The sequence below is a fragment of the Pseudogymnoascus verrucosus genome, assembly GCF_001662655.1.
Source record: "Pseudogymnoascus verrucosus strain UAMH 10579 unplaced genomic scaffold scaffold_5, whole genome shotgun sequence".
In the NCBI taxonomy this organism is placed as follows: Eukaryota; Fungi; Ascomycota; class Leotiomycetes; order Thelebolales; family Thelebolaceae; genus Pseudogymnoascus; species Pseudogymnoascus verrucosus.
The window spans coordinates 300178-319582 of record NW_017263656.1 but is presented as its reverse complement, the minus strand read 5'-3'; the positions used below and the strand labels follow the sequence as shown (position 1 = coordinate 319582).

The following is a 19405-nucleotide window of genomic DNA, read 5'->3' as shown; positions in this document are numbered from 1 at the left end:
CTGCGGGGGCCGACCGTCGGTGATCAACAAAAATGATGGGTATCTTGAACACTGAAGTCGGGACGAGACGTGACAGATTAGAAATGTCTCTCTTCTCAATTTACAGAATTACCAGATTCGGCCAAAAATGAGCTATATTATGTATAACCAGTGTATAATTAGCCAGGCCCACTTAATCGTAGCTATGCTGGGGTGTGAGCGAATGGAAGAGTGCCAAAGAGTCATGCCAAGTACTCTTATTTGCCTCTTTGGGGGAATTACCTTGGAAGTAGCTCGGCGCTGTTCCAAATGAAAGACAAGGCTGTTGCACCAACCCAAGGGGTGGTGGTAGGTAGTTGATTAGTGTCGCTGCTTACCTACTCGTATACGCTGGGCCGCGCGCGACACCTTTAAATTCTTGGCCTCAGTAATCTTGCCTTGCCCCTAAGATATTATATCCAGATCCCAGAACCAGACATCAACTCTTTCGCAGCTATGTTCTGGGGCCGCGGGCTCTTATCCGGCGGGTACTCACGCGTCGCCAATGGCGGGCTGACGGTGAGGCATCACTCCCCCTTCACGCGGTGGCACATCAACGCCTTCACTGCCCTGTCGCTGCTCTTCCTCGCCGCCATCGTCTACTGCCACCAGACATTCTACCGCGACCCTGGCTCCTTCTTCTTCGACCCCATAGAGGGATACCGCCCTTTCTACAGCGTCGTGCGCCAATCGCAGGTGAACGAGTTCCTCATTGCCGAGGCGACCTCGCCGAGCCCGCCACGAAACACCCTTGGCGGCACCGATGCCGCCCATAAACCCACCCTCTGCATTGGCATGTCGAGTGTGAAGAGGCCCGAAGACCAATATGTACAGGTAGCCGTCGGATCGCTGGTGCGGGATCTGACACCAGAGGAGCGGAACAGCATTCACTTCGCGGTCTTGTTCGCACACACGAATCCCTCCGACCACCCCTTATTCAATGCGCCGTGGCTGTCTGGACTGCTCGACGCGCCGCTCAGCTACAATGTCTCTGATTCCCAGATGGCTCACCTGAAGGAACTGGAGAAGGAGCGCAAGTTCAACGAAAAACTCATGTTCGACTTCCTCTACCTGATCGACCACTGCCGCCAAACTGGAGCAACCTGGATCGCCATGGTCGAAGACGATGTCCTGGCACAAGACGGGTGGTACCACCACACGCTCCGCGCCCTCGAGGAGGTGAAGGAGAAGCACGATGAGAACAAGACATGGGTCTACCTGCGCCTCTTCTACACCGAGAAGTTCCTGGGATGGAACTCGGAAGAGTGGCCCACATACCTGGCATGGAGCATCTTCTTCGCGACGATCCCCGCGCTCCTCGCCCTTATCATCCGCAACCGCGCCCCCTCCGCGCGCAAGAACCTCACAAACTCCTTCATCGCGACGATCTGCCTCGGCTTCGTCCCCGCCAGCATCATACTCTACTTCCTCGCTGGGCGCGTCAGCATGCAACCGCTACCACCAGGAGTGAGCCTCATGAACAACTACGGCTGCTGCGCGCAGGGCCTCGTGTTCTCGCAGGACATCATGCCGAAGCTCGTGGCGAGGTTGGAGTCCGTGCCGCCCGGTCCGGCGGATGTGGCGGTTGAGACGTGGGCGATCGAAGAGGATTTTGAGAGGTGGGCGCTGACGCCGAGTGTTATTCAGCATATTGGGAGGAAGACGATGAAGCAGGTGTTCGGTGAGCCGGATAAACCCAGTGAGAGGTACAGCATTGGAGCTGCGAGGGGGTTGTGGAATTTTGGATTCGAATTGCATGATAGCGAGGCGTTGAAGTTTGAGCATATGAAGGTTTCGGGACAGCTTGGATGAGTGCGGTTGTTGTGAGGGGCTACGAGAGTGCTTAGCCTGCCTGCTGAGGTCTCGTGGTTGAGTCTTGATCGGACAGGGAAGGAGCGTTCTTCGTAACTTCCTCGCCGAGTTCTCGGGCAGACAGGGAAGGAGCGTTGCTGCGTAACTTCCTCGTCAAGTGCTCGGCCAGATATGGAAGGGTCGTTCTACATAACTTCCTCGTCGAGTATTCGATCAGACTGGAAGGAGCGTTCTGCGCAACTTCCTCGTCGAATATCCGGCCGGACAGAATCGCCCTTCTAGAGCTACCTCGAGAAAGCCGTCGTCTACCTTCCCAACGACGGCATATTAATGATTACACGAAATATAGTTGCTTCCCGCCACTAAAGCACAACCAGCAGCAAAGAATTGTACAATATAGATATCGCACATGCAGCACATGATCGTTGCCGCAGAACTACACAACTTGAACCAGTTGGCGTTCATCTGATGCCTCGTCATGGACACATTGCGTCCTATCTTGGATAGATGATCATCGGTTCGACGTGTGGGTGCTATGGGGCGTTACGGGGATAGATTATGGGGCAGGGGTTTTCAAACTCCGGTTCGGGGACGTGTAATATATGGGTCTTCATAATGTATATCTATCTGGATGTAAAATATGACCATGCTATGCCTATTGGCAAAGCGCATTTGAAAGACTAAATATTCTAATCAACGATGCGACAGTGCCTTTGGATATCTGGGAAGTCATCTTGCTTACTGCTTACATAACACTCACATCTTCGTAACACAACGCTAAGATGATCCCAACATACGATCGACCCCTCATATGACCATCGTTGGACCCTATATTGTAGGTTCATCATAGCAATATACATCTTAGTGCCGTGAATCTAAAAAGCTTATCCCATTGACACTTTGCTACTAAAACCACCATGGCTATTGATCCATCCGCAATACTCTCAGAAAACAAGCGGTTCTTCGAGAATGATGCAACGACACTGCTCCGATTGGGAGACCCAAAGGTATATCTCATCCAGTCAGCATCCCGGATAATTCGAGACTGTCCACCCAAGCTGCCCTGGGCATCGCTCTTCCGCGGCCACGTCCACCGCGGCTTATTTGTCGGTCCCACAGCCATAGCCTACTTCTTCTGGACCCTCTCCACCAAACACCCCGATTTGGAGATTGAGGGCAAGCTACCGGTGGATTGGTGCAAGGCCTACATCGAGCTAGGACAGGACTCTGTGCCTCCCCTGCTGGAGGAAAGCTGTGGGATTACTAACGAGTTTCTAACTTCAAATGCTATCAAGGCGTGTCTCTACCAAGATGAGAGTCGTGCAATGGAAGTGATATCTGCTCTCCGCAGTCTGGAAACAGATCCAACTTACTGCGAGTGGATGAAGGGCCGCGCAGGGGCGCTCTATATTCTGCGCATAATTCGAAAGTGGCTTCCTAATCTAGCCACAGCCGTGAACGAGGTTATAACGTTGCTAATCGACGAGATCCTCCCCCAGCAGCCGTGGAGCTGGAGCGATAGGAAATATATAGGGGCAGTGCACGGCGATATTGGAATCCTGACCCAGATCGTACTGAGTGACCCGTCCTACGCACCTAAGCTGGAAAGCAATCTCCTAGAAATCCTGGAGCTACAGGGAGACGAGGGCAACTGGCCAGTTATTGAAGGGAAAGAGATAGGGCTTGTGCAGTTCTGCCACGGTGCGCCGGGCGTCCTCATCTCGCTCTTGCCTATTAGACAGTATTTTCCGGCACTGCATGAGAAGATTGATAAGGCCATTGCGCTTGGGAGGAAGGTGACGTGGGAGAGGGGTCTCCTGACGAAAGAGCCCAATATCTGTCACGGTATCACAGGCAATGCCTTGGTTCTTGAGGCACCGCAGAAGGAGCACTTCCTTCGTCTTGCAACGCCTGAGAAGGTCGCGCAGGGCGTTTCGGATGGGGTATTTGAGAAGGATGCGGACCCATTTGGATTGCTCTGGGGAGAGGCGGGTAGGGCCTGGGTCTGGATGGAAGTTTGGGATGGGAGTGAGGGGAAACTCATCCTCTATAGTGATGTGTAGGACTTACTCGGCTTCTACAAAAATTCGAACACACTATATGTGAGTTATATGAGCTATATACCACCTACTGTCACGCCGTGCACCTCCTCAACAGCAACCACGCACACACCACACCCTACACCACCTCTCCCGCCGCCCTCCTCAACGCCCCCGCCGACCACTCCGACTCACCAACCATCACACAATGCCTCGCCCCCTCACACCTCTCCACAACATCAAACGCACCCGGCTCCATTTTCTGTGTCGCCTGAATCATAAACTCCGACAGCGCAGCCGTGAACCGCGTCCGGTCCTCCATGCTAATCAGATACGTAGACTGGCTGCATACACTGAAGATTCATATCATTTATGTATGGCTGATGGGAAGATGCCGCACCTCTATGTGGTATCCACCATAGCTCCTGAGTTGCAGGCAAGTTATGGGCGGCGAGGCACGATCTGTTAATATAGGAAGGAACGACAAACTTTTGAAGGAAGGAACGACCCTTTAAATAGGGAAGGAACGACCGACTCCAGAAGGAAAGAGCGATTGACTCAAGAGGGAAGGAGCGTTCTTTCCTTCTTGGGGGGCTTTACATTTATAAGGAAGGAGCGATTGACTCCAAAGGAAAGAAAGGAACGATCGACTCTAGAGCGAAGGAACGCTCTTTCCCTCCTAGATTTTTACAGTTTTTAGGGAAAGAACGACCAGCTCTAGAAGGAAGGAGCGCTCCTTTCTTCCCAGGTGTTTTATAGTTATAAGGGAAAGAACGAAAAGAACGACCCACTTCAAAGGAAAGAGCAATCGACTCAAGATGGAAGGACCGGTCCTTCCTTCCTAGAGGGGTTTTCATTTAAAAGGCAGGGGCGACCGGCTCCAGAGAGGAAGGAACGACCAGCGTCAGGTGGAAGGAACGACCAGCGTCAGGTGGAAGGACCGTTCCTTCTTAACCTTGGGCTTTATAGTTATAAGGGAAGGAACGACCGACTCCAGAGAGAAGGAACGGTCTTTCCTGCTCTTGGGTTTTACGTTTACTAAGGGAAGGAACGACCGACTATGCGAGGAAGGGGCGATCGACTATATAGGGAAGGAACGACCGTGGGTAGCCATATTCTTTATTTTTCGTTCCTTCCTTATAGGGGCGAAATGCCTAGGTTTTATATGATGTAGTGGACAGTATAGGCGGAGGGGGGAAAGAGTTTAACTCCCTCAACTTTATATATAGTACGTGCAGACATATCACTAAGCAAGGTATCATCTCACAGCACACAAGAGTTAAGGCACAAATCGGGTGTAGATGTGTATGAATTCCCATCCATCGGCTCAGCCGACCGATATACAAGTACGTTAATTACGAACACTACCCCACCGTCCGTCGGTCCGTCCGTCGTCCTTTCCTTCCCCCTATCCCTCCACTCGTCCCATTCCTCAGCCTCCAGCCTTCCCCAGTCACACTCCGTGGATGGACTGCTCCACCTAAAAGGACATACATAAGACCTCCCTTGCCCAAAAAAAAAAGGTGAACAAAAAAAAAAGTCGGTTTCAAAGATAAAAGATCACCCGTCCACGTTAATATCTCCCCTAGGCACCACAGGGGGCCCGCGACGGGCGAGACATCCGGCGTCTTTACGATCACCATCCGTCCGTCCACCGCGACCCTTGCGGTCCCAGCTCTCCTCTCTCTCTCTCTCTCTCAAAGTGGTTGATCACTTCCTCCACTTCGCCAACTTCAGTAAAATCATCCACCACCACCACCCCCACTCCCATCCCCGCGGTCTTCCATACAGAAAGGGTATATATAAATGCACTCTCTCCGCGTATTGCTCGAAGACTGCACAACTGCACAACCGCACTGTACTGCTCGAAAAAAACAAAACAATGCCATACCAACGCAACTCGCAAGAAAAACTAGTGTTGAACAAAGGGAACAAAAAAAACAAAAGAACAAGCAAGAATACAAAACGTAAGCTCGAAGATTCCCATACCGCAAAACAAGATGTTGGTGAGTAGGGTTTTTGAGAAAAAAGGACAAATGATGATATGATAGATAAAAAACGCTGTGCCAGACAGAACAAAAAAGGGGGTGTTAAAGTAAAAGGTAAAAGAGTAGCAACGACGCGTGAAATACCGCAGTATAAAGCTCGCGACGCGCAAAAAATGTAACCACAAAACAACAACAGCAAGGAGATTCATTCAAGAACAACAACGACAAAAGTGCGTGAGTGGAGGGAACACAACAACCCCTCACAACAACGCGGCAAAAAAACACAACAACAACATCGGCCGTAAAAGCAAAAGAGTATCAACAGCCCCAAGTCCCCGTTCCGACAACCCTCCCATTAAAGACCTAAATCCCACAAAACCCAACGTTTCAAAACGCCAACGAAAATCCGCTCCCGTTCCAATCTTATGCACTCCGATCCCGACCCCAGAAGTATGAAAAAAACACCGCATCGTAACCAACCCGCGAAACCCAAGGCCGTCAGTGGGGTGTCATAAGGCATCATCTGTGACCCGAGTTCGGTTCCGGGGATAGGCCGGCCGGGTCCATGGGTTCGAACTCGACGAGCTGGCTCATCTCCATATCCGCTTGTGATTGCTCGAGGTAGGCGGGTGACGGGGAGTTCTGGTGCATGGGAAGGGTGAGGGAGTGTTTGGAGTACATCTCGTTGAGACCCGAACCGTCGTCGGAGAGGCTGGCGTGGTTCATGTTGTAGGCGTCTGCGGAGCCGGAGCGGTGCATCATGGACAGTGGGGGTGATTGGTCGACGATGGCGGGGTCGCCGTGGCTCATGAAGGAGAGAGGCGAGACAGAGGGTGGCACCATAGAGGAGGGGTCGACCATAGGGGAGAGGAATGGAACGGTGTAGGGCGTGTTGTAGCTGGATGCTGGGAGGGGACCGGTCTCGGGACCTTGGGAGTAGAAGGACGGGCTTGCATAGTCGGATGGCGGGGTCGTAGTAGCGGCAGACATGGGGTATTGTCTGAAATCCATGCCATAGCCCGTCGAAGTATCGATCCGTAAGTTCGAGCCCATCGGGGTAAGGTTGTTTGGCTGTTGCGGGATGGGCGCGAAGATGTTGGGGTTGTGGTGAGACTGGTGCTCGGCAGGGTGTTGGATGAGGAAGGACGGCATGGGCGCGCTGAACATGGAGAAATCGATCGCAGTTGGTACGGATCTACTCCTCTGGCGTTTGTGACCTGGTCCGCGCGCGCCGGGGTGGACGCCAATACCCCACTGCTCCTGGAACATGCCGACGTGTGCCTGCGCGTTGTAGTTTGGTTGGGATGCGGGGCGGTGTCCGATTGGAGAGTTGGGCGCCGAAACGGCCAACTGGTGCTGCGACTCGAATGGGTTGTGGCGGTTGATGAAAGAATCCAGGTTGGCAAGCTTAGCTAGTTGTCCACTCAAGACCTTCGGGTGTCCTCCAAGCCTGTGTATTAAAACTTGCGAAGCTTGGTGCTCCTCTGTGAAATCCCCAACATCAACAAACCCTCCTGATCCAGAGCAATCCATGAAGAACAGCGGGGGGCGGTTAAGCTCCACGACTAGTCCTCCTTGACTTCCTCCGTCGATATCGCCATTTTCCAGGTAGATGTTCTTGATGTATGCGAAAGGGTATTCGATCTTGTAACCAGCCTGGTCGTTGTTGATATAGTACGTCATGCACTCCTTCTTGGGCGAGTAGAAAATGATAAGGTCCATCATAGTTTGGCCAATTCGTTTCCAGGTTCCAATTTGCAGGGACCTACAGTGGAAATGGTGGATGACTTCAGGGTCTTAGCAAGGGGACCGCGTACATTGAAGGGGTTTTACTTACGAACTTTGCCCTGAGGGCCTTGGTCAGCACCCATCATGCCTCCTGCGCGATAAGACACAAGTCCGTCGCGCCCCATGAAGTTTGCGCCCATAGGCCTGCCAGACTCCATGGTTTGTAGGCCAAGGTACTGACGCATGCCTTCCGGAATGTTATCAATATCCTCACCGCCCTCGATGCCCTTCTTGGCCAGCAACTTGATCTTGGCACGTCTACACGTCTTCATTAGTACACCGGTCGCGTCAAGAGTCTAGCTCTCAGCATACCTGTTCTGGAACCAAATCTGCACCGAGCGCTCCGTCATGTTGATTTCATCCGCGATCCGTTCCCTCACCGACGCAGTCGGCGTCGGGTTCTTGAGGAACTCCTGCTCGAGTGTGGCCAGCTGGTCCTGTGTCGCGCGCTGTCTCTTCTGGTTCTTCTGCTGCTGCGTTAAAGTGCTCTTCCGCGGCGGGCGTCGCGAGGCAGAGTTGCTGTTTGAGGCGGAGGCGGAGGGAGACGGGGACGGCGTGGCCATCTTTTTCGGCTCGTTGTCCCCATGTTCCGACATGGTGTCTGAGCTCGCCGGGAAGCGGGTGGTGACCGGGTCGTGGATGCAGCCTGCCAGGTAAACAAAGGGTCACGGGTTTACTCGCGGGTTCGTGTTGTGGTGGTTGTCGTGGTCGAGCACTTGCCGAAGTTCGGAGAGCGGCGGTGTGTGTCGATCGAGAGATCCGGTCGGGCGGGATCGTGTGTAAGGAACGTCGAGAATGAGAGGAGCGTGTCGACTCGGTATATAATGGTTCGCTGTAACTGGCAGGAAATAGAAAGTAGGATCGTGCTCGAGGCGCGGGGTTGTCGTGTTGTTGTTGGACTAGCGTTGGATGAAGATCCGGTGTGTGATTGTGTGTGTTGTTGTCGTTTGTCGTTGGTCAGAAAATGAGTGTGGTCTCGAAGTTGTAAAGTCGAGATTGGAATAGCTGGTTGTTGAGCCGAATGAAAGTATCGGACCTGAAAGGAGTGACAGGTATCCGTAATGGCTGAACGATGAAAAGAAAATAGAAGAACGAGGAGGAAAAGAAGATTTTTCGTTCAGCAGCAGCGACGACGTGAAGACGACGATGATGGGAGGAGGGAGAGTCAAGGAGGAGGAGTAGGAGTAGGAGGAGGAGTGTAGGTAGGGTAGTAGGGTAGGTGGGTAGGTGGGCGTGTAGGTTTTGGTGGGTGGTGGTAGTAAGTTTGGTGGAGTGTGGGTAGATTTAGTGGGTGGATGTAGTTAGGTTGGTGTTGGTGGGTGGTGGGTGGTGGGTGGTGGGCAGTGGGCAGTGGGCGGTGGGTGGTGGGTTTAGGTTAGGTAGCAGCTGGATGGAAGGGGAAAGGGAAGGGCGGTAGAAGGGGGAAGGGGAGGGGAGGGGAGGGGGGGTGTGAGGGTTGAGGATGGGGGTGTGAGGGATGGGGGACGGACGGGGGGATGGGGGGAAGGAGAGAAGTGTGTGGGTGGTGGGAGTGGGTGTGGATTGTGGTGGTGGTGGTGAGTATGGCTAGGCGTGGTTTAGGTGGTGTGGGTGTGGGTGCAGGCATGGGCGTGGGTGGGCGTAGGGTGTTAGGTGGGCGTGTTCAAACTCTTGGCCTGGGTGTGTGTAGAGGGTGTGTGTAGAGTGGGTGTGTAGAGTGGGTGTAGAGTCTAGAGTAGCGCCGTAGTGTGCGTCTAGCTGGCTGGGTATACTGGGTCTGTGTGGGCGGCGGATGTGGGCGGAAGGACGAAGGAAGAAGGAAGAAAGGGCAGAATGGACCGAACGGGCGACTTGAGACGCAGCACGGGCCAATAGAGACGAGTATGGGAATTATAGCGAGGAGTGGCAGAAACAGGCCAATGCAGGTACTGTAGGTGTGTATGCAGAGTGTATGCAGTGTGTATGTAGTGTGTATATGCACTGTACCATAAATGCAGTGTATGTAAATATAGTAAGTGTATAGAGTATGTGGGTGTGTGTATAGATAGAGTAAGTATAGAGTATGTGGGTGTATATAGATAGAGTAACTAAGTATATAGAGTACTCCTATGGATGATACTCGTTGAGAGACAGGTCCAGTACTGAGAGACACGTACAGTATAGACAGACACGTACAGTACGAGTACGGGGTGTTGTACGAAGCACGGAAACACAGCACACAACATCCATCACGCCGAGGAGTAACAAGAATACACACATACAAGCACACACGCATACAAACACATACACCCAGTGAATCTCACAATACAGCCAAGAAAAGGAGACGAGTGGTGAGGATGTAGTTGCCCTCTCTAACCCTCTAACCGTCCAACTCTCTAACATCGAACCCTCTAACTGTCTAACCCCAACCCTCTAACCTACCAACACATACAAAACTACACGTATCCCAAACACACATCCCATACAAACTACTCAATCCCACTCATCATCCCCATCCCCAACACACTCACTCACTCCCTCACTCCCTCACCGACGGCCAACCACTGAGACCGTTTCACCCCCTCCGGCCTCACCCACCCGCCCCATCACCGCCGCCGTGTTCACATCCCCCGACACCCTTTGACACCCTTCAACGCCAACCCTTTAAACACCACACCCTTTAAACATCCCCCCTTCTCACCGACCGTAAAACCAAAAACCCTCACCCAACCCCTAGGGTCCATCCATCCAACCCTCAAAACCCCCCATCACCACTGCGCGCCAAAAAAAAGAAGGGTCTCCCAAAACCATTCCAACACCTACCTCCCCCCACCCCCCCCCCCCCCCCCCCCCCCCCCCCCCCCCGATTGGTCCACACGCGAGCGTCACAGGCCAGACGCAACCCCCCCCCATCGTCGCACCTTTTTCTGTGACAGGGGGTGGGGTGTGGTGTGGTCTCAGTCGTCTGTTCCCTGTCTGGCGAGCCAGTTAGTTTAGTCGATCGATTGGGGGGGTCTGGTCTGGGTGCTAGCTGCCAGTCGCATATTCCCAGTTCCACCATGCGACGATGCGCTGGGGGGGGAGGAGGGAGAGGCGGTGGAGGGAGGGAGTGAGGGAGGATGGGTGGGCGTAAACAGGACCAGGGAAATCGCGTCCATACCGATACCATACCACTCCTTCCTTCCATCGCGCCAAGACTAAAACAAGCCACGCATCTGACAACAATCTGACAAGGCTGCTCTCTGACATGGTTGCGGACTTACACCCCCCTCGTATGCTAGGTTAAGGGGGGGGCTTACTTTACTTTACTTTACTTTACTTACTTAGTTGCGTGCATAATGGCGTCGCGACACGATGCTCGAGAACGGGGATGGATGGGTAAACATCAAACAGCCGACCAACCCGGCACGGTGGCGGTGACAGACAGCCTTACAAAGCACGTTTGTACTGTACCTGCATCTTCACCTCGACAGTGCTGGCATCGTATCGAGTACTCCATCGTATCCCACCACCCACCTCCTATCCCATCATCCATCACCCATCAAAATCCAAACCCCCGAACCCCTTTAAACAAACACACCCACCCACCTCCCTACCTGCACCTCCATCCCATTCCATCCCGTCGCGTCAATCACCCTCCCTCCCGCCTTCGCCACAATCGCACAACCTCCCCTCCCGTGTCCCACCCCACCATCCCACACGGCACACACACACACAACAAGCAAACTCGCGATACTAGCCGCCCGCACGCACGCCTCACCCAGGGCCGAGACGGAGAAACAATTGCACCCACCCGGCCGCATGCGTTCCCTCCGCTCCGGCGTATCGTGCTCCGAAAATGTGTGTGTGTGTGCGCCGATGGGGAGGAGGATTATGCATGGGGGGACAGAGGACTTGGGGGATGGGGATGGGGATACGAAGGGTAGATGGATGATACGAGGAGTCTACTCGTAACCGTAACTACACAGTACACACGTAAGTTGAAGCCCCTTTTGCCGTTCCAAAAACAATCGTATCCTCCCTCCTGTCTCGTAGATCCCACAAACCCTCCGTCCCTCACACAGGGCCCTTTCCAACCTGCAGTGCAGCACCGGTGATACAGCCAGCGAGGTCCCGCAGCGCATCACAGTCCTATGTGGACCCGCGACAGGAACAGGTTTAGCGCCAGGTACCGATGGAGTCGCTTGTGGGGGGGGATTACGTGATGCTGGGACACAACAGCCAAGTATCAGTGCGGTCGGGACCAAGGCGGGCGGTGGAATGCGATTGCTCGGAACCGTGGGTGGGAGCGGGTGTGCTAGAATGTTTGAGAAGGTGGGAAAATTATGGGATAGGGGTTGCTATTTATATATATTTGATTTTTTTTAGAGGGAAGTTTGGTTGTTGTTGGAAAAGTTGGTTTGGGGAGGGGTTTGGGGGTTTTGTGCGTGGGTGGTGGTGGGAGGTGTGTGGTGAGGGGGGTTGGTGGTGCGGGGTTTGTAAAGGGGCGGGGAGGGAGGGGTAAGGGGGTTGTGTTTTTGGGGTGAGGTGAGGGTATGATGGTGGTAAGTTATTGTAGGTATTATATGAATATGGGTGTTTTTGCAGGTCTGTTTAGATTCATAGCGGCCTATAAAATCTGTTAAATCGTGATAATCCCTGCGGCGACGGTGTGTGTGCGGTTAAAATTTCGAGCGGGATTATAGGTTCTAGTAACTCTAGGAAGTAAGTAGAATGAATGGTTTATAGAGCCGTTGTCTAATGTGAGTTTGTATAGCAAGAGTTGATAGAGCGTGCAGGCTCGATCTCCAGACTGTGCTCATCATATTATAGGCCTTTAAATGTTAAAATCCCATTATAAAAGTTTAAATTGTAATTATCAAATTCTTAAATTCGCAGAAATCCCTTAACTCCGCCCTCGAGACCGCTCAAGTAATGCTCATAGCTATAAAGAAAATATATATCCCTAGTCATAGTACTCTACTCTCGCCCCTTCCAGTTATTGTCCTGGTCGATCTCCAACCGCATTGCTCCTAGAGCCGTTCCGTCTCGGGATATATAGTCCCTCTCGCGCCCCTAAACCCCCAGCCACGCCCTTCGGGAATTTGATTACAGACTCCTAGCCCTTTGGATTTCTCTTGGATTGGGACTCTTAAAGTCCCGTCCTCGGTGAGGTATTCCGCCCTTTATTTCCTGGCTTGGGATGACACTAGAATCCGATTCTTTTTGATCAATGCCGGGAGTTGTATGGCCTAACTCTGAGGGCGGCTGTGCAGGTCGTGACGTAGGAGGGAGTGTCGCCGGGCTTGGGGCGACACTGGAATCCGATTGTTGATTGTTACTGGAGATTGTATTCTCTGGCTCAGAGGGCGATTGTGCAGTTTGCGGCGTAGCGAGAAGCATTGGCCGACCTGGGACGACACCAGAATTCGATTCTTGATTAATCCCAGAAACTGCACTGTCTGGCCCTAAGGGCGGCTGTTTAGTTGGCATCCCAGAGGGAAATTTTGCGGAAGTGAGAAGGACCTGCGATGAAGGTCTACTACCCAGGAATGAATGTACAGTAACACGCTCTAGATTGCGAATATGAGAATAGGACCACCTGCTGTGGCCGTGATTGCCACGACCAATAACAATCCTGATATGCTCTACACCTCGTAGATTCCGATGTGTTCCCAATAAGCACATCAAACAAGTAGCAGAGCCTAAGCGGATTTTGGCCTTTCCCTTCATTCTGCAGATGACTGAATATAGCAGCTGATATGGTCCCCGGACTATCTCTTGGCAACATTCGCTTTGAGATATCAGCGCCCACTCTTCATTTGTAGGGCTATAACTTTTGTTATTGTAGCCATCAACCCACAGATATTTGGCGGCATCAGAACAAGGGCCGGACCAGCAGATCGGTCCATCAATAGAGAGAGCATTCGTCTCTACTGACTCGGAGTGGCAGCTAGATGTAAATCTGCTAGATATAATGGCTGCTCTTATTTTCGCAGCGCCAAAAGTTTGTATGCGGGTAGGTGAGCTAGACGCAGGCGGGGGGTCGACTATATGGCCATCGTGGTATGAAATGCGCTGCAACGGCTCTATTGGTTTGCTTGAAACCCAGAGATCTGCCTCTAAAACATCCGACGTAAAGGTCTCTTGCACACGTAGCTTAAGGTCCACATTGAGGCCATAAGTCTGGACGAAAGTTGAGGCGAGGTCTCCCAATGATACCTCGACCATTTCACTCCGTCCGTCTTTGACCATTGAAAATGTTTTACTATTCCACTCAATGTGGCCTGCAACTACAATGACGCGAAGCTGTTCCGGCGGCGAAGTTGTTGGGTTTTTTAGCGACGGAAGATAGGCGCAAACACCAGCTTTGCATCCGGCCGACAACCCCCAGGCCCATTGATGGTCAGTTTCGGGGAGGCCAGTAAATAATTCTATGGCTTTAGACATCAACGGTTTTTGGAAAAGCTTGTCTTTTATGGTATCTGTTCGGAAACTGTCGTCATATCGGTCTGTTTTCTGGCCTCTATACGTCAGAAGCAAGCCACGAACAGATGGGTAAACATTCTCATCTATATCCAGCCAAGAAAGGGTCCAAATATACTCAAAAATAGCTAAGGCGACTTTTTCTAAACAGATTTTTTTCGAGATTAGAGGGAAATGACCACTCTTTCCAGCCAGATGTTCTCGATGAAACTTGCATTGGTCGCACGAGCAGTGGCGCGCAAGTACTCTTGGAAAGGTATTATGTTCGCCATAACTTCTCTCTTGAAAATAGACTTTCTGTTTTGCAATCTGACATACGGGTATAAGCTCAGGCAAGCGTTGTGCGGCAAAAGAAAGTTGCAGGAGTCGACTCTCTGTACTGGTCGTAGAAAGGCCTCTCCAGGGATCGACATGGCGCTGGCCGTTATCTGAATCAGAAACAGAAAATCCGCAACAGAGAAGCTCCGCAAAATCCTGTATTATCTCCGGATGTAGAAGTGTATCAAAATCCGCACCAAATGTATCATGCAAAATGGTTCGCCATTCCGATCTCCCCGCCGAGAAAAAATGTCGTTGGCGGTCGACTAAATCCCATTTGGCACCAAAAAACAGTTTCCCTGGCATAACGAAAACAGATCTCTTAAAGAGTGTTGAACTGCCCCGGCCATTATGGCCCAATCCCTGCACAATTGAGACCTGGGGATAATAGGACGGGTCAACCGATGTCCTACTAGAGTATAAGACTGAGCCATCCGCGGCCACAATATCCACCTTAAGAGATAGAAGCCATTGTGCAAGAGCCGCAAGCCAGCCGCAATCTACACCGCCAATAAATGTGACACTTTGAACAGTTCCAGAGGAAACCTTTCCAAGCTCTAAAATAGCTCTTGCAAGTTTGTCAGGAGATGTTGTCTCTTGTAATGCATTTCTGCTATCGCCATCATATGACTGCATTATGCGTGAATATACTTCTACTAACTGAGGGAATCGTGAGCCTGATACCGCCCCAGCACATATGTTGGCGAGAGCCGCCCATTGAGAAAGAGATGGCACTAAAGTGTTCGGGGCTTTTTGTTGGTCGGCAAGAGCCTTTAGAACTTTGCTGCAAAAGAACTTGTCGTATGAGACCGATAGACAAGCACAGATGGCAGCACATGTTGCGCCTTGCTCCGTCTCGGACAATGTGCGGATAATGTGCTTCACTCCAAATCCAAACCACATAACATTTCCATACGACGAAAATGCTTTCAAGCGTGATATAGTACTAGAGAATCTTATTTGTCCATCTGGGTCAAGATTGAACCCAGCAAAAATTGCCTGGCCCATCGCAGCTGTAATCGGTTCAACGCCAGCCTTCGACAACCGCGCAAGGATTTCAATAGTGAAGTTCACGGTTGACCCTGATAATAATGTCCAATCGACTGTGCCTTGTTGAGTGAAGACATTTGAGTTGTCGCTGCCACCGCTTGGAACAATGGCTGTAGACATGCTGACATAGAAAGCATAGTTGTATTGCAGAGCTTTTCTGTTGATATCCAAGGTATGGCTATTAGGGCCCAATTTAACAGTATATTTGAAGCCTATTGCAAACGCCAAGGGAGTAATGTGTCGTGGGCGCTTAATATGCAGTTCATATATGCACTCAAACACCGCAACTTTACTGGACGTCGTATCAGCTTTGGTTGCTGTTCATCCACAAAAAAGGGCTAGCAACTCCATTGAGTCGTTTGGGATCACAACGCAATTGAGGATGTTGCCTCTAGGGAGTCGTTGGCCTGAGAATATTACAAGGTTGTAAGCGCTTCAGCACGGTGACTTGGCACCTCTGCCTATAGCAGGCTCCAGAGCGAGACAGACGTCGTGTTGTATGTGTTTCTCTGCATAGTTTGCTGCCTCCCAATTTTTGCTGCATGAAAACGATAGTAATGGTGCGGTATGAAACACCTATCACATACGTTCTGGCCCCTGGCGTCTGGCACATCCCAGCTCGACATCTTCGAAGACGTTGTTGACTCGCTCGTCAACCACGCCTACCCCGCTATCAGCCTTCCCCCTACCCCTCCGCCCTCTGATGCCACGCCACTAGACCATGGCTTCGCGGATGGAGCCGCCGAGCTTGTTTCACACAATAAGGATGTCGTCCTCGTAATGGACTCCTTCGCAGGCCTCTCTGAGAGCTAGTCATTCGATTCCTGACAAGAAGTCGTTCGTTCGTTGTTATTTTGCGGGTCGCTACTTCCCCGTTCTCTGGGCGTGAAAATCAGCGTGGTGGTAGGAATGATGCATTTACACTGTACCGAAGCAGAAGTTGGCAAGAATGAAAGACCCTATCATAAAAAGCAAATAAAGCGAATAAAATAAAAAGGAAAGCCTTTCACCCACCTAACACCCAAAAAGTGAATCGAGCGAAGGAAAAGAAATGCCAAAAAATAATGAATGTTTTGCAACTGCCGTGAATCGAACACGAACCTCCACCTTGGAAGGGTGGAATCCTAACCATTGGACCACAGAAGCTGGTTATTGGTGGCAGGAACGACGTAGAACCGCAGCAAGAATGAAGGACCCCATCGTAAAAAGTACATAAAAAATTCAAAAGAAAATACAGAGGGGAACATTTCACCCCTCCACGAGGCAAGAGAAACGCCAAAAAAAATCAGATGTTTGCAACTGCCGTGAATCGAACACGAACCTCCACCTTGGAAGGGTGGAATCCTAACCATTGGACCACAGAAGCCGGTTATTGTTGGCAACGAAGACGTAGGTTGGATTTTACGGCATTGTGTGAGCGATTTTTTGGTAATGGTGGGGTAGTGGTTGGTGGGGCTTGGCGTATGGGAGTTCACGTGTTGGCCTTCGATTTATATCCAATGTCACTGAGGACGCTGTAAACTGTTATAGATTACGCGGCGCATTAAAAAGGGCAAACGGAGATTTTATTGAATAAAGCAGGAAAAGAACGAATCGAGAGAGGAGAGTAAAAGATACGCCCTCGCCACTGAAAAAAACAAGCTCGGAACTCAATATCAAAATGACCCCGTCAACAGCGCCACAGGTCAAAGACCCCCGGCGCATCCTCCTCATCGCCCCCTCTGACGCAACCGCCAGCACATTCCTCAAAGGTCTTCCCTTCCATTCCTTCAGAAATACCGAACTAACACCCCACAGATCTAACAGGCACCGCGCCACCGCCCCCCAGTGCAGAAGTGGGGACCCTCGCAGGTTCATCCCACCCGCTCAGTCTAAAGACCACATATTACGTAGCAGACGTCCAGATATGGATTGACATCATCAATCCTGATGGGATCAATGTGTGGGCGGACATGTTTTGCAAGAAAGAGGCGGCAGAGGTCCTTGCCGCGGTTGGAGGGTACGTGGTTCTCCTTAACCGTGGGAAAGGAAGGGCAGGATGGAATGAGTTGGAGAGGGTATTGAAGGAAGTAGATAGAGTGGCCAGTGTTTCTGAAGGAGACGCGGGGGAGGTTGTTCGTCTCGGTGTTCTCCTTGATGCCACCGCTGGGGAAGATGACAAGGGTTGGGCAGAGGGCTGGGAGGTCGTTGATGGGGCTGCGACGGGAAAGGATGAGTCCGGTGAGGTGGTGGGTGTGGACAGGGTTAGAGAGGCATTGGAGGCCAATGAGTGGAGTGGCGGGGATGGGGGGGTAGAGGGATTGGAGAAGGAGTTGGGGTTGGGGTTTGAAGGGGACTTGGAGGGCGGGTTTGAGATTGGAGAGGAGGACGTGGAGGGGATGAGGAGGCCGATTTTTGGGAAGGATGTCGAGGAGGAAGAGGAGAGTGTTGAGGGGTTGGAGGCGTTAATGTTGAAGATGCAGGCTATGCGAGGTAAGTTTTTATCCGCGGTCGTCCAGATACGTAGGTGCAGGCTAACACGGAGTAGATCTAGGTGCTGGTATGCCAGAAGCCGAGAGGAAGAAGTTTGCCGCAAAGGCGGTTAGAGATTTAATGAAGACGTTATGATACATGATTCTATTTTGCTGGTTTCCGAGAACTATGACAGACTGTCTTGTTTTTGGGATGGCAAGAGCTAAGAACTCAGAACCATACCAGTACTGAAGGGATGGAAGGAACGATGCTGTCCCAAACCCGAAAGGGCGGGAAGGAACGATGCCGCCCAAAAACTGAAAAAGAGGGAAAAAACGACCCATCCCTCAAAATAATAACATGGGAAGGCGCATCCATTGCTCCTTCCTTAACAGGCGTTCATTCCCTTGCCCGGCACGTGTCCACACACTAGTTGCACGACACGAATATCATGCTTCCGTCAACCGTTTTCATGACGGCGTTGAAGTGATCTATGCAGCCATGTTACAATATACGAATCTTCGAGCAAACGCAGCGCTACTCGCGCCTTTCATTTCCATTATAATATACAGTAAGCCATCATCTATTCATACTTAAATATCCCACATCATTTTTACCCCTTCGTCTCAGCCTTCCTCGCCCTCAACCTCACTGGTTCTTCTTCTCCACCGCCTTGCCCCTCATAGCCTTCCGCCTTTGCTTCATCATGTACGAATACAGCACGTACGTGCCCGGGATGTAAATCGCCAGCATCGCGTAGTAGAAGTATCCCCACAGCTCCGACACCTCGTTCGCGTACGGGATCGCAAGGTACATGAGCCAGCACTCACTCGCAATGCCGAGCGGGTACAGCACAATAAACGTATTATATCTCAGCCACCCCAGGAACTCAATCGTCTCCCCGCTGAGCGCCATGGCAAAGTATCCGTAGCGAATCACCTCCGTGACACCATGCGCAATTAGCAGGCTGATGAACACCCAGCTCTTCGCGACCTCCGGGAACGGAGTGACGGTTCCCCAGACGATCAGGAAGCGCGACGCAACTTGAATCAGTGTCGTCATGAAGGGCGAGCGGACAATGCCTATCCAGCTTGTCAGCTCAACAAATCCACATCACCGCACGCGAGATCACGCCCAAACACACAAGACAAGACAAGACAAGAGAGACCTACCGAAAGCAGAGTGCACAATCTCAAGCACGGCGAGCGACTGCGTAACCTTCCAGAAGGTGTCGACCTGCGGGTGCACATACTCGAGGCCCTCGACCTTGAGGCTCAGCCCGGCATGCCATAGAAGCGAGAGCCATGAGAACATGGACACGGCATTGTAGCCGAGGAGGTAGTTCGCCTTCAGGGAGTTGGAGGCCGGGCGCGCCGCGGCTGCGGAGGAGGATGTGGCGGCGTCAGACATTTTGGATTTGGTCGTGTGTGGAACGGAGGAGGGAAGGAGGAGGGTGAGATAGCTGAGAAGTTGTTGGAAATAGTGCCAAGAGTTCGTTGGGGAAGGTGCGGGTTGGGC

The 19405-nt window shown here is 51.8% G+C and overlaps 6 protein-coding genes and 2 non-coding genes across 8 annotated transcripts; 3 read left to right on the top strand and 5 right to left on the bottom strand.

The window, feature by feature from the left end:
* The first annotated feature begins 233 nt into the window (after window positions 1-233).
* On the top strand, window positions 234-2643 carry VE01_01793 (uncharacterized protein). Its single transcript, XM_018271309.2, has one exon. The coding sequence runs from the start codon at window positions 475-477 to the stop codon at window positions 1828-1830; it is 1356 nt and encodes a 451-aa protein (XP_018133688.1). The 5' UTR covers window positions 234-474; the 3' UTR covers window positions 1831-2643.
* On the top strand, window positions 2644-4743 carry VE01_01792 (uncharacterized protein). Its single transcript, XM_018271308.2, has one exon. It carries the CDS (start codon window positions 2748-2750, stop codon window positions 3891-3893), a length of 1146 nt encoding a protein of 381 aa, XP_018133701.1. The 5' UTR covers window positions 2644-2747; the 3' UTR covers window positions 3894-4743.
* Window positions 4744-5161: 418 nt separating this feature from the next.
* Window positions 5162-8884, bottom strand: VE01_01791 (uncharacterized protein). Its single transcript, XM_018271307.2, has 3 exons — window positions 7958-8884; window positions 7695-7903; window positions 5162-7644 (listed from the first exon to the last, which is right to left on the bottom strand). The coding sequence occupies exons 1-3, from the start codon at window positions 8239-8241 to the stop codon at window positions 6377-6379; spliced, it is 1761 nt and encodes a 586-aa protein (XP_018133703.1). The 5' UTR covers window positions 8242-8884; the 3' UTR covers window positions 5162-6376.
* A 3548-nt stretch (window positions 8885-12432) lies between these two features.
* Window positions 12433-16450, bottom strand: VE01_01790 (uncharacterized protein). The gene has a single exon (XM_059463386.1). It carries the CDS (start codon window positions 15554-15556, stop codon window positions 12692-12694), a length of 2865 nt encoding a protein of 954 aa, XP_059319995.1. The 5' UTR covers window positions 15557-16450; the 3' UTR covers window positions 12433-12691.
* A 60-nt stretch (window positions 16451-16510) lies between these two features.
* Window positions 16511-16583, bottom strand: VE01_01789 (the record flags this gene model as incomplete). Its single annotated transcript has 1 exon — window positions 16511-16583. It is a non-coding gene; the product is annotated as a tRNA-Gly (tRNA).
* A 147-nt stretch (window positions 16584-16730) lies between these two features.
* VE01_01788 lies at window positions 16731-16803 on the bottom strand (the record flags this gene model as incomplete). The annotated part of the gene is made up of 1 exon: window positions 16731-16803. It is a non-coding gene; the product is annotated as a tRNA-Gly (tRNA).
* Window positions 16804-16910: 107 nt separating this feature from the next.
* VE01_01787 (uncharacterized protein) lies at window positions 16911-18465 on the top strand. The gene is made up of 3 exons (XM_018271305.2): window positions 16911-17187; window positions 17234-17908; window positions 17964-18465. Exons 1-3 carry the CDS (start codon window positions 17097-17099, stop codon window positions 18041-18043), a joined length of 846 nt encoding a protein of 281 aa, XP_018133846.1. The 5' UTR covers window positions 16911-17096; the 3' UTR covers window positions 18044-18465.
* VE01_01786 (uncharacterized protein) lies at window positions 18407-19329 on the bottom strand. Its single transcript, XM_018271304.2, has 2 exons — window positions 19060-19329; window positions 18407-18969 (listed from the first exon to the last, which is right to left on the bottom strand). Exons 1-2 carry the CDS (start codon window positions 19295-19297, stop codon window positions 18536-18538), a joined length of 672 nt encoding a protein of 223 aa, XP_018133847.1. The 5' UTR covers window positions 19298-19329; the 3' UTR covers window positions 18407-18535.
* Between the last annotated feature and the right edge of the window lie 76 nt (window positions 19330-19405).

What these genes read in the sequence shown, in the direction of transcription:
- VE01_01786 (XM_018271304.2), bottom strand. Translation starts at nt 19,297, where the DNA reads ATGTCTGACGCCGCCACATCCTCCTCCGCAGCCGCGGCGCGCCCGGCC. An exon ending in GATTGTGCACTCTGCTTTCG is followed by an intron (nt 18,970 to 19,059) that starts GTAGGTCTCTCT and finishes CAAGCTGGATAG; the next exon opens with GCATTGTCCGCTCGCCCTTC.
- VE01_01791 (XM_018271307.2), bottom strand. Translation starts at nt 8,241, where the DNA reads ATGTCGGAACATGGGGACAACGAGCCGAAAAAGATGGCCACGCCGTCC. An exon ending in CAGATTTGGTTCCAGAACAG is followed by an intron (nt 7,904 to 7,957) that starts GTATGCTGAGAG and finishes GAAGACGTGTAG; the next exon opens with ACGTGCCAAGATCAAGTTGC. An exon ending in AGGCCCTCAGGGCAAAGTTC is followed by an intron (nt 7,645 to 7,694) that starts GTAAGTAAAACC and finishes AAGACCCTGAAG; the next exon opens with TCATCCACCATTTCCACTGT.
- VE01_01787 (XM_018271305.2), top strand. Translation starts at nt 17,097, where the DNA reads ATGACCCCGTCAACAGCGCCACAGGTCAAAGACCCCCGGCGCATCCTC. An exon ending in CGCCAGCACATTCCTCAAAG is followed by an intron (nt 17,188 to 17,233) that starts GTCTTCCCTTCC and finishes AACACCCCACAG; the next exon opens with ATCTAACAGGCACCGCGCCA. An exon ending in GAAGATGCAGGCTATGCGAG is followed by an intron (nt 17,909 to 17,963) that starts GTAAGTTTTTAT and finishes AACACGGAGTAG; the next exon opens with ATCTAGGTGCTGGTATGCCA.
- VE01_01793 (XM_018271309.2), top strand. Translation starts at nt 475, where the DNA reads ATGTTCTGGGGCCGCGGGCTCTTATCCGGCGGGTACTCACGCGTCGCC.
- VE01_01792 (XM_018271308.2), top strand. Translation starts at nt 2,748, where the DNA reads ATGGCTATTGATCCATCCGCAATACTCTCAGAAAACAAGCGGTTCTTC.
- VE01_01790 (XM_059463386.1), bottom strand. Translation starts at nt 15,556, where the DNA reads ATGTCTACAGCCATTGTTCCAAGCGGTGGCAGCGACAACTCAAATGTC.